This window comes from Ovis aries, chromosome 17, assembly GCF_016772045.2.
Source record: "Ovis aries strain OAR_USU_Benz2616 breed Rambouillet chromosome 17, ARS-UI_Ramb_v3.0, whole genome shotgun sequence".
NCBI lineage: Eukaryota > Metazoa > Chordata > Mammalia > Artiodactyla > Bovidae > Ovis > Ovis aries.
The window spans coordinates 66,335,630-66,350,091 of NC_056070.1; the positions used below are offsets into that span (position 1 = coordinate 66,335,630).

Here is a 14,462-nt window from a genome sequence, read left to right on the forward strand (position 1 = left end):
GAGCGCGCCGTGACGTCAGAGCCCCATGGCGGCGGCGGCGGCGGCGGCGCAAGAAGCCTGGCGGGCCGTGTCTCCGCGGAGAAGGCGCTCAGCGGCGCGGCGTCCGAAGCGGAGGGAGGCGGCGGCGGCCGCCGGGACCCCGGGAGCCGAGCCCGAGGTGGACGGCGGAGTCGTGCTTCGTCGCATCCAGGAGGCCAGGTAAGGACGGTCTTGGGTGCAGACTTCACGCCCGTGGGAGTCTCCCCGAGCCCCAGTCTCGCCATTTGTCCCCTTTAACGTTCAGGGTTTAAGGGTTATGGGTGGAGGTAACGGAGGTAAAGAGCTCATTATTGTAATAAGCACGCAATAACGTCTCTTACGGCAGTTGCAACTGCGTGGCCAATGGGCGTGAAAATAGTAATAGTACCTATATAGGCTTGTTTCGGGAGAAGGCAATGGCACCCCACGCCAGTACTCTTGCCTGGAAAATCCCATGGGCGGAGGAGCCTTGTAGGCTGCAGTCCTTGGGGTCGCTAAGAGTCGGACACGACTGAGCGACTTCACTTTCACTTTTCACTTTAATGCATTGGAGAAGGAAATGGCAACCCACTCCAGTGTTTTTGCCTGGAGAATCCCAGGGACGGGGGAGCCTGGTGGGCTGCCGTCTATGGGGTCACACAGAGTCGGACACGACTGAAGTGACTTAGCAGCAGCAGCAGGCTTGTTTCGAGGGTTCAGTGGGTTAGTAAATGGTTGCACCATTCCAAACAGTATCTGGCGCGTGGTAAGCGCGCTACCCGTGTTCGGTATAAATATAATGCTGATATCGGTCATCAGTGGTTTTGCTCACACGAGGGCCGCAGCCTGCACGCGTGATAGTCATTTTCACGAGCCTCATCATTGGTTAATTGAGGAGCTGCTGCTCTGTGGCTGACACTGGCTTAAGCGCTTTTTATCGAGATGAACATCTCAGCCATGCTAGGGTCCCGATGGGGCGCCGAGTCTCGAAGAAAAACGGTTTCTAGACGTGTATAGAGCCAGGTTTCAAACCTTTGTCTTTGGTAACTTCAAGTTCAGTTCAGCTCAGTCATGTCAGACCCTTTGCGACCCCATGGACTGCAGCACGCCAGGCTTCCCTCTCCATCACCAACTCCCGGAGTTTACTGAAACTCATGTTCATTGAGTCGGTGATCCCATCCAACCATCTCATCCTCTGTCGTCCCCTTCTCCTCCCACCTTCAGTCTTTCCCAGCATCAAGGTCTTTTCCAATGAGTCAGTTCTTCAGGTCAGGTGGCCAAAGTATCGGAGTTTCAGTTTCAGCATTAGTCCTTCCATTGAATATTCAGGACTGATTTCCTTTAGGATGGACTGGTTGGATCTCCTTGCAGTCCACGGGACTCTCAAGAGTCTTCTCCAACACCTCAGTTCAAAAGCATCAGTTCTTCGGTGCTCAGCTTTCTTTATAGTCCAGCTGTCACATCCATACAGGACCACTGGAAAAACCATAGATTTGACTAGACAGACCTTTGTTGGCAAAGTAATGTCTCTGCTTTTGAATATGCTGTCTAGGTTGGTCATAACGTTTCTTCCAAGGAGTAAGTGTCTTTAATTTCATGGCTGCAGTCACCATGTGCAGTGATTTTGGAGTCCAACAAAATAAAGTCTGTCAGTGTTTCCCCATCTATTTCCCATGAAGTGATGGGACCAGATGCCATGATCTTAGTTTTCTGAATGTTGAGTTTTAAGGCAACTTTTTCACTCTCCTCTTTCACTTTCATCAAGAGGCTCTTTAGTTCTTCTTCACCTTCTGCCGTAAGGATGGTGTCATCTACATATCTGAGGTTATTGATATTGCTCCCAGGATTCTTGATTCCAGCTTGTGCTTCATCCAGCCCAGCGTTTTTCATGATGTACTCTGCATATAAGTTAAATAAGCAGGGTGATGATGTACAGCCTTGATGTACTCCTTTCCCTGTTTGGAACCAGGGAACTTCAGAACTTCCTTCAAAACTTGGGTAGCTTCAGAGCTCTCCATTATTGTGGTCTGTCCCACCCCGACCCCTCCATGCTCTGCTGTGTACTTACACAGTGTTGAGGAGGAAAACTCTACTCTCCTAGGTTCTTCTGGCTGCTCTAATAATCAGATTGACACAAAACAGATTAAGTCATGTCTGACTCTGGGACCCCATGGCCTGCAGCACGCCAGGCTTCCCTGTCCTTCACCATCTCCCTGAGTTGGCTCAGACTCCTGTCCATTAAGTTGGTGACGCCATCCAACCATCTCATCCTCTCTCGCCCCCTTCTCTTATCCTCAGTCTTTCTCATCATCAGGGTCTTTTCCAAGGTATTGGAGCTTCAGCATCAGTACTTCCAATGAATATTCAGGGTTGATTTCCTTTAGGATTGACTGGTTTGATCTCCTTGCTGTCCAAGGGACTCTAAAGAGTCTTCTTCAGCACCGGACTTCGAAAACATCAGTTCTTTGGTGCTGAACCTTCTTTATGGTCCAGCTCTCACATCGGTACATGACTGCTGGAAAACCATGGCTTTGACTATAGGTACCTTTATTGGGCTTCCCTTGTGGCTCAGTTGGTAAAGAATCCACCGGCAGTGCAGGAGACCTGGGTTCGATCCCTGGGTTGGGAAGATCTGCTGGAGAGCAGAACGGCTACCCACTCCAGTATTTTGACCTGGAGAATGCATGGACTGTGTAGTCCGTGGGGTCACAAAGAGTCAGACGTGACTGAGTGACTTTCAGAATGATCTCTGCTTTTTAATACTCTGTCTAGGTTTGTCATAGCTTTCCTGCCAAGAAGCAACTGTCCTCTAATTTTATGGCTACAGTCACCATCCGCAGTGATTTTAGAGCCTAAGAAGAGGAAATCTGTCACGTTTCCACCTTTTCCCCTATTTGCCACGAAGTGATGGGACCAGATGCCGTGATCTTAGTTTTTTTATTCTTGAGTTTTAAGTTGGTTTTTTCACTCTCCTCTTTCACCCTCATCAAGAGGCTCTCTAGTTCCTCTTTACTTTCTGCCATATGAGTGGTATCATCTGCCTGTCTTGTCTGAGTGTTGATGCTTCTCCCAGGGATCTTGATTCCAGCTTGTAACTCGCCCAGGCCAGCATTTTGCATGATGTGCTCTATGTATAAGTTAAATAAACAGGGTGACAATAAACAGCCTTGTACTTCTTTCTCAATTCCGAGCCAAGTCAGTTGTTCCATACAGGGTTCTAACTGTTGCTTTTTGACCTGCATACAGGTTTCTCAGGAGACAGGTAAGATGGTCTGGTATTCCTATCTGTATAAGAGTTTTCTACAGTTTGTTATGATCCACACAGTCAAAGGCTTTAGTGTAGTCATTGAAACAGAGGTAGGTGTTTTTCTGGAATTCTTTGCTTCCTTTGTGATCCAGCGAATGTTGACAATTTGATCTCTGGTTCCTCTGCCTTTTCTAAACCCAGCTTGGACATCTGGAAGTTCTCAGTTCATGTAATGCTGAAGCCTACAATGCAGGATTTTGAGCCTAACCTTACTAGCATGGGAGATGAGTGCAATTGTCCAGTGGTTTGAACATTCTTTAGTACTGCCCTTCTTGGGAATTTGAATGAGGATTGACCTTTTCCAGTCCTGTGCCCACTGCTGGGTTTTCTGGATTTGCTCACCTGTTGAGTGCAGCACTTTGATAGCGTCATCTTTTAGGATTCTCAGTAGCTCTGCTGGCATTCCATCACCTCCTCTAGCTGTATTGACAGCAGTGCTTCCCAAGGCCCCCTTGACTTCACACTCCAGCATGTCTGGCTCTGAGTGAGAGACTGCACTACTGTGGTTATCTGGGCCGCTGAGACCTTTTTTGTGTTCTTATTTGTATTCAGGTCTTCTGTGTGTTCTTTCCACCTCTTCTGTCTCCTCTGCTTCTCTTAGGTCTGTACCGTTTCTGTCCTATCTTATGCCCACCTCTGGATGAAGTGTTCCTTTCATATTTCTGACTTTGTTGAGGAGATCTCTCGTCTTTCCCCTTTTGTTGTCTTCCTCTGTTTCTTTGCACTGTTCATTGAAGAAGGCCTTCTTGTCCCTCCTTGTTGTTCTCGGGAACTCCATGTTTGGTTGGGTGAACCTTTCCCTTTCTCCCTTGCTTTTCGCTTCTCCTCTTTCCTTAGCTGTTTGTAAAGCCTCCTGAGACAACCACGTTGCCTTCTTGCATTTCTTTTTCTTTGGAATGTTATTTCTCTCTCTTCTTGATACAGCCATCCTAACAGAAATGAGGTGGTAACTCATGGTCGCTTTGACTTGCATATCATCACCAAAAAATTTTTAATAAATAGAAACAAACAAGCCTGGCAAATACTTGCGTCACGTTTACTGCCTGTGTTCTCTTCCAGGGGTTTTATGGGTTCAGGTCTTTCTGAAAACAGCCTCAGTTTTGTTTGGCTGGCTGCACCGGCTCGTCGTTGCGGCACGCTGCATCTTCTGATTGCGCGTGTGAGAGCTAGTGCGCCGACCAGGCGTCAGACCCACGCCCCCTGCACTGTGGCGTCTTGGCAACCAACCGCCAAGGAAGTCCTGGTCTCAAGTCTTATATTTAAGTCTAAATCCATTTTGGGTTAAGCTTTGTGTATGGTGTAAGATAGTGGTCTAGTTTTATTCATTTTTTTTTCTAATGTGGATGTCAGTTTTTCCAAGTGCAGTTTATTGAAGAGACTGTCTTTTCCATTTTACATTCTTGGCTCCTTTGTTGTAAATTAACTGACCATAGACAGAGTGGATTTATTTCTAGGCTCTGTTCTGTTCCACTGATCTATGTGTCTGTTTTTAAACCAAAACTATACTGTTTTAATTACCTTAGCTTTGTAATAGATTTGAAATCAGAGGGCATGGTAGCTCTAGCTTTGTTCTTCTTTCTCAAGATTGCTCTGGCCATTTGGGGTCTTTTGTGGTTCCATACAAATTTTAGAATTGTTTGTTTTGTTAAAAATGCCTTGGGAATTTTGATGAGGATTGCATTGAATCTGTAAATTTCTTTGGGTAGCATGGACATTTTAACAACATTAATTGCAGTCCATGATCAGGAAATATGTTTCCACTTATTTGTGTCTTCCTCAGTTTTCTTTCTTTAATATCTTGTCTTTTTCAGTATGCAAGTCTTTCGCTTCCTTGGTTGCATTTATTCTTAGGTATTTTATTCTTTTGGGGTATAAAAATCTTTTTGATGCAGTTGTACATGAGGCTGTTTCTTTTTTTTTCTGATCAGTATTTTTTATGGAAGTGTAGTTGATTTAAAGTGTGTTGATTTCTGTTGTACAGCAAAGTGATTCATTTATCATATATTAATATATCCATTCTTTTTTATATATTCTTTTCGTTACGGTTTATCATAGGATGTTGACTATAGCTCTCTGCACTGTACAGTAGGGCTGTGTTGTTAAACGTGTGTACCTGCTAACCCCAGCCTCCCACTCCAGCCTGCTCCCACTGCCCTCTGCTTTGGGGGCCACCAGCCTGCTCTCTGTGTCCACGAGTCTGACTTGGATTTACAGGCGAGTTCATCTGTGTCGTGTTTTAGATTCCACATGTAACTGATGCCATATGGTCTCTGCCTTTCTGACTTCCTTCACTTGGTGTGGTGATCTCTGCTTCCCGCTATATTGCTGCAAACGGTGTTTTTTTTATGGCTGAGTAGTATTCACACACACACACACACACACACACACACACAGAGACGCACACACGCGTCTTCTTTGTTCGTCTGTCAGTTAACACTGAGGTTGTTCCCATGTCTTGGCCGTTGTGAATGGTGCTGCTGTGAGTATAGGTTTGCGTGTATCTTTTTAAATTCTAGCTTTGTTCGGATATATGCCCGGGAGTGGGATTGCCGTATCATATGGTTATGCTAGTCTAAGTTTTCTGAGGAACCTCCGTCAGTGTTTTCCACAGTGGCTGCAGCAACTTACGTTCCCACCAACAGTGTGGGAGGACTCCCCTTTCTCCGTGCCGTTCTCCAGCACTTGGTATTGGTAGACTTTTTAAAGCCGTTCTGACTGACGTGAGGCGATAGACGGCCCGTTGTAGTTTTGATTTGCACTTCTCTAGTAATCGGCTGTGATGAGCATCTTCTCATGTGCCGACTGGCCATCTGTATTTCTTCTTTGAAAAAAGGTCTGTTTAGGTCTTATGCCCATTTTCCAGTTGGATTGTTTCGTTTTTTGTTGTTTTGTGAGCTCCTTATATATTTTGTAAATTAGACCCTTGCCAGTTGCATTGTTCACAGATGTTTTACCCCATTCTTCAGGCTGCCTTTCCATTTGTTTGTGGTCTCCTTTGCTGTGCAAAAGCTCGAGTTTTTAAGTTTGATTAGATCCCATTTAGAGCTTCCCTTGTGGCTCAGCTGGTGAAGAATCTGCCTGCAGCGCGGGAGACCTGGGTGCAGTCACTGGGTTGAGAAGATCCTCTGGAGAAGGGAAAGGCTACCCACTCCAGTGTTCTGGCCTGGAGAATTCCGTGGACTGTATAGTCCATGGGGTCTCAAAGAGTCGGACATGGCTTAGCGACTTTCACTTTACTTCACTTCATTTATTTTTTATTTTTATTGCCTTGAGAAATTGACCTAAGAAAACAATGGTATAAGTTGCGTCAGAGAATATCTTGCCTGTGATATCTTCTAGGACTTTTGTGGTGCCATGTATTATATTTAAGTCTTTAATCCATTTTGGGTTTCTTTTTGCGAATGGTGGGATGGTGTGTTCCAACATCACTGATTTCCGTGAGGCTGTCTGGCTTTCCCCACACCACTTGCTGGAGAGGCAGTCTTTCTCCCATCGTGTCTCATTGCCTCGTCTGCCGAGTGTTGCTTTGCCATAGATGTGTGGCTTTCCCCCTGGGCTGTCTGTCCTGTTCCGTTGACCCATGTGTCTGGTTTGTGCTCTACCAGTTTTGATTACCGTAGCTTTGTCGCGTTATTTGACGTCTGGGAGGGTTACACCTCCAGCTTTTCTTCTGGATTACTTTGGCAATTCTGGATCTTTTATGATTCTGTTTAAATTTTCGGATTATTTGTTCTAGTTATGTGAAAAAATGTCATGGGTAACTTGATAGGGATCACATTAAATCTGTGTATTACTTTGGGTAGTATGGACATTTTAATAATATTCTTCCAATCCAAGAGCATGGGACATGAGTCATCTTGAATTTCCTTTATTAATGTTTTATAGTTCTCAGTGTAAGTGTTTCACTTCCTTGATCAGGTTTCTTCCAAAGTATTTTATTTTGGTGGTGGAGGGGGGCGAGGATGTGATTTTAAGAGGATTTTTTTGTTGTTGTTTTTCCTTCATTCCCTTTATGATATTTATTTATGTAAAGAAATGCAGTCAATTTCTGTATGTTAATCCTGTACCCTGCTACTGTGCTGAATTTATCAGTTCTAGTAGTTTTTGTGTGAGGTCTTTAGCATTTTCTATGTACAGTATTGCATTATCTGTATAAAATGACAGTTTTATTGCTTCCTTCCCAGTTTGAATATCTTTCGTTTCTTTTCCTTGCTTGATTGCTGTGCCTAGCACTTCCAATACTATAAATGAAGAGGTGAGAGTGGGCATCTTTATCTTCTTCCAGGTATTAAGGGGAACGCTTTCAGCTTCTCACCAGTTAATATTATGTTGCCTTTGGGCTTGTCATAAATGGGTTCCCCAGGTGGCACTCATGGTAAAGAAGCCACCTGCCAGTGCGAGGACATTAGAGACGTGGGTTCAGTCCCTGCAAAGATCCCCTGGAGGAGGTCATGGCAGCCCATTCCAGTATTCTTGCCTGGAGAATTCCATGGACAGAGGAGGCTGGTGGGCTACAGTCCACGGGATCACAGAGAGTCAGACAGGACTTAGCGATTAACACTTTCACTTGCCATAAACAGCTTTCATTATACTGAGATGTTTCCCTCTATACCCACTTTAGTAAGAGCTTTAAAAAAAATCATGAATGGATATTGAATTTTGTCAAATGCTTTTTCTGTATCTAATGATGATAACGTGTTGTTGTCTGTATGTAGTTTCTCCCGTTGATTGATTTTGCATATGTTCAGCCATCTTTGTGAACTTGGGATGAATCTCACTTGGATGCAGTGTGTAATCTTTTTATGTGTTGTTGGATTCAGCTAATATTTTGTTGAGATTTTTGCATCTATATTCATCAAAAATACTGGCCTATAATTTTCTTCTCTTTTGTGATGTCTCTGTCTGGTGTTCCTATCAGGGTAGTGATGGTTTCATAGAATGTCTTCGGGAGTGTTGCTTCCTCACCATTTTTTTGGAAGAGTTTGAGAAGGATTGGGCTTCCCTGGTGGCTCAGCTGGTAAAGAATCTGCCTGCAATGTGGGAGACCTGGATTCCATCCCTGCGTTGGGAAGATCCCCTGGGGAAGGGAAACGCTACCCACTTCAGTATTCTGGCCTGGAGAATTCCATGGACTGTATAGTCCGTGGAGTTGCAGAGTCGAACACGACTGAGCAACTTTCGCTTCCCTCTCACTTCTCTTAAGGATTGGGATCAGTTCTTCTTCTCGTGTTTGGTAGAATTTACCTTTGAAGGCCTCTGGTCCTGGACTTCTCTTTGTAGGGAGTTTTTAAATTACAGACTCTCTTTCACTTCTGGCGGTCAGATGATTTCTTCTTGATTCAGTTTTGATGGGCTGTGCATTTTTAGAAACTTAGCCCTTTCTTCCAGGTTGTCAGCTTTGTTGGCACGTAATTGTTCATAGTATTCTGTGTGCATTTCTGGCGTGTCTCCTTTTCCATTTCTTATTTTGTTGGTTTGGGGTGTCACTCTCTTCATCTTAGTGAGCCTGGCTCGAGGTTTGTCAACTGCGTTTATCCTTTCAAAGAACCAGGTGTTGGTCTCACCGAGTTTATCTGTGTTTTCCAATCTCTCTTGTGTGTTTCCTCTCTGACATCTATTACCTTCTTCCTTCTGCTTTTAGGTTTTCTTTGCTCTTTTTCTCATTCTTTTACGTGCTGAATTAGGTTCTTTATTTGAGGTTTTTCTTGTTTTTCGAGGAAGGCCTGTGTTGCTGTGAACTTTCCCCGCATCACACGGGTGTTGTGTGGCTGTCCTTTGATTCTCATTTGTCTAGAAGTGTTTTTTAATTTCCTCTTTGATTTCATTGTCGACCCGTTAGTTTTTTAGTAGCTTGTTGTTCAGTCCTCGTGTATGCAGTTTGTTTTTTCCTCATTCCTTTTCCTGTGGTTAATTCCTAGTTCCTTGCCATTTTGGTCAGGGAAGATGCCTGAGGTAATGTCCATGCTCTTAGATTTGTTGAGGCTTGTTTTGTACCCTGGAATGTGGTGAACCCTAGAGAATGTTCCACGTGCAGTGGAAAAGAATGTGGACTCTGGGTGTTTTTCGGATGTAATGTTCTAGAAATACCCATTAGGTCTTAGCTGTTCTTTCTGTATCATTTCACGTCTCCGTTGCTTTACTGCTGTGAGTGGGATGCCGGCGTCCCCTGCTGTCCCTGGGTTTCTGCCTGTGCGTGTTTGTTCTGCGTACGGGTGCCCCCATGTATTAGGTGCGCGCATGTTGACGAGAGTAAAATCTTCTTCTTGTATCATCGTATAGTGTCCTTCTTTATCTTTCTTTATGTCCTTTGTTATAAAGTCTGTTTTGTCTGATATTAGTATTGGCAACCCCTGCTTTCGCGTCACTTCCGTTTGCGTGAAATATCTTTTTCTATCCCCACTTTCCGTCTACATGTGTCCTTTGCCCTAAAGTGGGTCTTTTGTGGCCAGTGTATCGTGGGCTTTTGTGTTTTGTTTTGTTTAATCCAGTCTGCCACCCTGTGTCTTCGACTTGCAGCATTTAGTCCCTTGGCTTCTAAGGTGGTTATCGATAGCTGTGCATTTACTGCCGTTTTAAACCTTGCTTTCCCTTTGATTTTATGCTTCTCTGTCCCTGTTGTTTTCTCTTCTGTGTTGCTGACTCTCTTCTCTCCTGTGTTCTCTTCTTTTTGGTTCTTGTGAATCTCTTGTATGTGTCTGATCTGTGGTTACCCTGTTTTTCAAGGTTACCCTGTTTTCATGTTAACCCCTTCCTGTATCTGCTTGTCTTAGACTGGTAGTCATATAGGCTCAAACACATTATAGGGGGGAAATAATCTATTTTCTTACTCTCCTTCCCCACGTCTTATGATTTTGATTGCCTCTTTTATATCTTCATGTTCATCCTCCATTCTCTGTGGTTATCACAGTCACAGAAGACTTTTATTTTTAAAAGTCTGTTTACTGGCTTATTTACGTGATTTACTTTCGCATTGTGATTTCCTCTTTATTAACATTTCCTTCAGGATAGGTTTAGTATTGCTGAATTTTTTTAGTTTTTGCTTATTTAAGAAATTCTCTATCTGTCTATTCTAAGTGATAATCTTGCTGGATAGACTATCCTCGGTTACAGACCTTTCCCTTTTAGGACTTTGACTCTATCTTATCACTGTAAGATAGATTTCTGGCCTGTAACATTTCTGTAGAGAAATTGTCTGATGGCTTTGTTGGGGGGTGGGGTTCCCTTAAAGGTTGTTGTTTAGTTGCTGACTCAGGTCCTAGTCTTTGCGACCCCGTGGACTGTAGCCTGCAGACTCCTCTGCCATGGGATTTCCCAGGCAAGAACACTGGAGTGGGTTGCCATTTCCTGACCCAGGGATCAAACTCATGTCTTTTACATTGGCAGGCAGGTTCTTTATCACTGGGCCGCCAGTTTTTGTCTTGCTGCCTTTAGAATTTCTCTTTATCTTTAGCTGTCTTTAACTTTTGCCATTTTTGAAATTACAGTATGTCTGTAGTATGTCTCATCAGTAAAGAATCCGCCTGTGGGGCAGGAAACATGGGATCGATTCCTCCCTGTACCTGGATATCTGCTTCCTTCTGTAGGTTTGCGGAGTTCTCCGCCATAATCTCTCGAGATACATTTTTGATCTCCTTTCTCTTTCTTCCCCTTCTGAAATCCCTATCATGCATGCTTTCTATTATTCCGTAAGGCTTTCATATCGGTGTTTTTTCTCAGTTGGCTTTTTGTGAGTATGTGCATAGGGGAAAAGGCTACAACGGAGGGGGCCTGCCTCTCCGCTTATGCACCCCCCCACGACGTGGCCTGGCACACCCTTAGCTGTGGGGGCACCCGATTCCAGCCCCGTCCCAGCTGTTCCCACACAGCCAACCCCAGTCCTCCCTAGGTCTGGTCTCAAAGCCCACGTCCCGGCACCCAGCCTGGACCCGTGCCAGGCCCCGTGTCTCAGGCGCAGGGCAGCGGCACTGACCACCCGTGTAGCCCTCTGTGCGCTGCCGCATTCTCCTCCGAGGCTCTGACAGATCCCCAGGCTGGGGCGGGGGCGCTTCCCAGGGTGCGGGAATTTTTTTATCTTTTGTCCTACCTGGCTGCATGGAGATTTGCATGCTTGCCCTTTCCGCACTCTGAAGTCTTCTGCCAGCGTTCAGCAGATACTCTGCGAGAATCGCTCGACACGTATTCTTGATGTGTTTGTGGGAGAAAGTGAGCTTCACATCCTCCCGCTGCATCATCGTCATCCTCCCCAAGGCTGTTTTCTTAGTTTCTGTTTCTGATGGTTCATAATTCTGTGCTGTGCTGTCGCTTCAGCCGTATCCGACTCTGTGTGACCCCGTGGACTGCAGCCTGCCAGGCTCCTCTGTCCATGGGGTCCCCCAGGCGAGAACACTGGAGTGGGGTGCCATGCCCTCCTCCAGGGGACCTTCCCGACCTGGGGATCGCGCCCACGCCTCTTAGACCTCCTGCGTTGGCAGGAAGATTCTTTGTCACCTGTGCCACCTGGGAAGTCCCGGTTCCTTACTGGTGTACAGAGACGCAGCCTAGTTTTGTGTGTTGAGTGTCGTCTGCTGCAGCATCGCGGAATTGTTAGTCCACTCTGACAGCTCTTTGGTAGAGTCTCGTAGGGTTTCTTGTCTGTACTGTGATATCATGTGCAGACAGTGACAATTTTACTTCTTGCTTTCCAACTTGGATTCTTTTTCTTGCCTAGCTGGTTCGGCTAAGACTTCCAGCACCTTATTGAATAAAAGTGGTTAGAATGGGTGGGCTCCCTTGTCTTGTTCCTGATTGTAGAGGAAAGGCTTTCAGTTCTACATTGTTGAGAATAATGTTAGCTGTGGGTTTGTCATATATGGCTTTTTTTGTTTTTTTTTTAATGTGTTTAAAGCACGTTATGGTTTTGCAGAGCATCTTCATAGACGCAGTATCTTATATGACCCTCAGTGGCCCTGTGTGGTAGGGGTTACGACGCCCGTCTTACGGGGAGAGAGTGGAAGTGGTGAGACACACACAGGCACGCTGTTCAGAGCCCTACAAGATCCCTAATACTATGAGTCCTCGGGCTTCGTGTTAATTCCTGAAGGAGAGGACAGTTGTGAGAATGTAATCTGTTTATTAGTAGACATTTAAAAAATAACGTGGACCAAGATTTTTCCTTTCTAATTTTTTTCAATTTTTAAAATGTATGGTCTGCCTTAATGTCTCAAGCTCTACTGAAATATTTCCTTCTCTCCATGATCTATGCTGGATATTTGAAGCATGAAATATAAAGAGCTTTTTAGAATAGTAAAATGTTAAGTATTACTGCTTTCAATGGACAGTTAATTTAAGGAAACCAGGTTTTTGTTGTTTGCTTTTTTTTATATTTGGTTTAAATGTGTTGAATGGACTGCCCCAGCTCTACCTGATCTCACTATAAAACTTGGAAAGGATGTGCTACACTTTGGAGAACGACGACAAGAAGGTAAACTAAGCAAGTCGCTTAATGTTCTCCTTTGCACACCTGTGGAGCCCTGTTCTTCCTCCCATGCAGCTCTGCTGTGTTGTATAATTGCCTATTTTCCCATCTGTGTCTTTCAGAGACAGTTCTGTAAGGCCAGAGACAGCAGCTCTCTTCATGGCTGTTAAGTCCAGCTCCAGAAGGCACACAGACGAGCCCACGCAGGTTGAATGAATGAATGAGTGGACAGGTTTTCTTTTGCAGCGTCTCTGTCTCCAGCTGAGACTTGGTGGTGTGTTTGCTGCTTGCTTTGTGGCTTTTTTTAACATTCATTTATTTATTTGGCTGCGTTTTGCTCTGTGTCGCGTGGGCTCTCTCATGCTGTGCGGTCTGAGCACGAGCTCAGGAGTTGTTTTGAGTGGGCTTAGTTTCCCCGAGGCACGTGGGGTCTTAGTTCCCGGACCAGGGATTGAACCCAAATCCCGTGCATTGCAGGGCCGACTCCACTGGACCACCAGGGAGGCCCGAGCCTAGTATTTCCGATGTAAAGAATGCACGTGTAGTCGCTGCCCATGGAGTTTCTCCCGGAACCCGAGTCGGGGGAACACGGGAGGAGGGGGTGGCAGAGGGCCCGGGGCTGCTCTGAGGCCTGGTAGGGGCGGCCCAGCAGGCGGCCCAGCCCAGGGTGCGAGCGGCTGTGGCGATGGCGGGACACTGGATGGGAGCAGAGGCCCAGACGGCGCCAGCAGTAGGAGAGGAGGCCGTGTGGAAGCTGGGCGCCGCGCGGGACACGGGGCCTTTTTTGGAGGAGCCGCCGTGGCATCGTGGAGTCAGCCCTGCCGATGGCTTGTCCGTAGGTGAAGGGCCTTCAGTGAGATGGTAGCAGGGCCGCCCAACCCACCCAATCTTAAAGGGGCCCTTCCTTAGCCCCCTTTGGACCTGGGAATCCTCGATTCCCGGAAAGCCAGTTGATCTTCAGTCGCTTTCCGGAGCTGGAGGAGCTATTGGACCTGGCATGCCTCGTGGCCCACCACCTCCACTGGGACCTGTCTCTCCTTTTTCACCCGAGGGTCCGGAGGACCTTGAGTTAAAGTTGTTTTTCAGTATCTGAGAATGTTCCCAGTCTGTTAGCCTGAAATCGTTAGTGATATTACTGTCTCATTTCTCCTTTTATTTCTGTTCCAAACATGCTTTTTTCCAGAGACAGTTTCTGCTGATGCAGTGTACACATGCTCCGTTATTTCATCTCCTGCCACTCGCTTTTGTTTTAATATTTATTTGTTTTTGGCCGCACCGGGACCTCGTTGCTGCGGGGGCTCCTCTCTGGTTGCGGTGGGTGGGCTAGCTGCCCTGTGGTGTGTTGGATCTTCTCAGACCAGGGATCAAACCCCAAGTCCCCTGCATTGGCAGATGGGTTCTTAGCCACTGGACCACCGGAGAGGTCCTCCTGCCACTACTCTGATGACAGGTACAAGAACCATAAACACGAGGAGAGAAAGGGCAGTCAGTGCAGCCTTGCAAGATGGCCTTTCTCTGGAAGGGCAAGGCCGTCTTTTGGAGTCAGAGGACACAAAGCTGCCACTGAGCAAGCATCAGAGGTCAGAGGTCATTCTGAATAGCTGGCAGGGTTCTCCTGTTGCCTGGGAGAGCTGCCCCACTTCGGGAACGGAAGCCTCGAGAGCCACGAGCTGGTGGGAACACTTCAGGGACCCCTTCAATGAG

General features: G+C 46.1%; 2 protein-coding genes across 5 annotated transcripts in view; one reads left to right on the top strand and one right to left on the bottom strand.

Annotated features, from left to right (window-relative positions):
* Nucleotides 1–11,508, bottom strand: part of HPS4 (HPS4 biogenesis of lysosomal organelles complex 3 subunit 2) — a 37,237-nt gene extending 25,729 nt beyond the window's left edge. For both annotated transcript variants that reach the window (XM_060400840.1, XM_060400841.1), the window contains exon 1: nt 11,388–11,508. The gene's annotated coding sequence lies outside the window, so the exon portion shown is untranslated. The remainder of the gene's footprint in view (nt 1–11,387) is intronic.
* SRRD (SRR1 domain containing) overlaps nt 1–14,462 on the top strand; it is a 22,187-nt gene continuing 7,725 nt past the window's right edge. For 2 of the 3 annotated variants that reach the window (XR_006056724.2, XM_027956679.3), the window contains exon 1: nt 1–198. Coding sequence is in view for 1 of the 3 variants with exons in the window: in XM_027956679.3 (XP_027812480.1) it covers nt 26–198 (173 nt within the window). In the remaining 2 variants the exon portion in view is untranslated. The remainder of the gene's footprint in view (nt 199–14,462) is intronic. The other variant, XR_009596932.1, reaches the window with a different exon arrangement.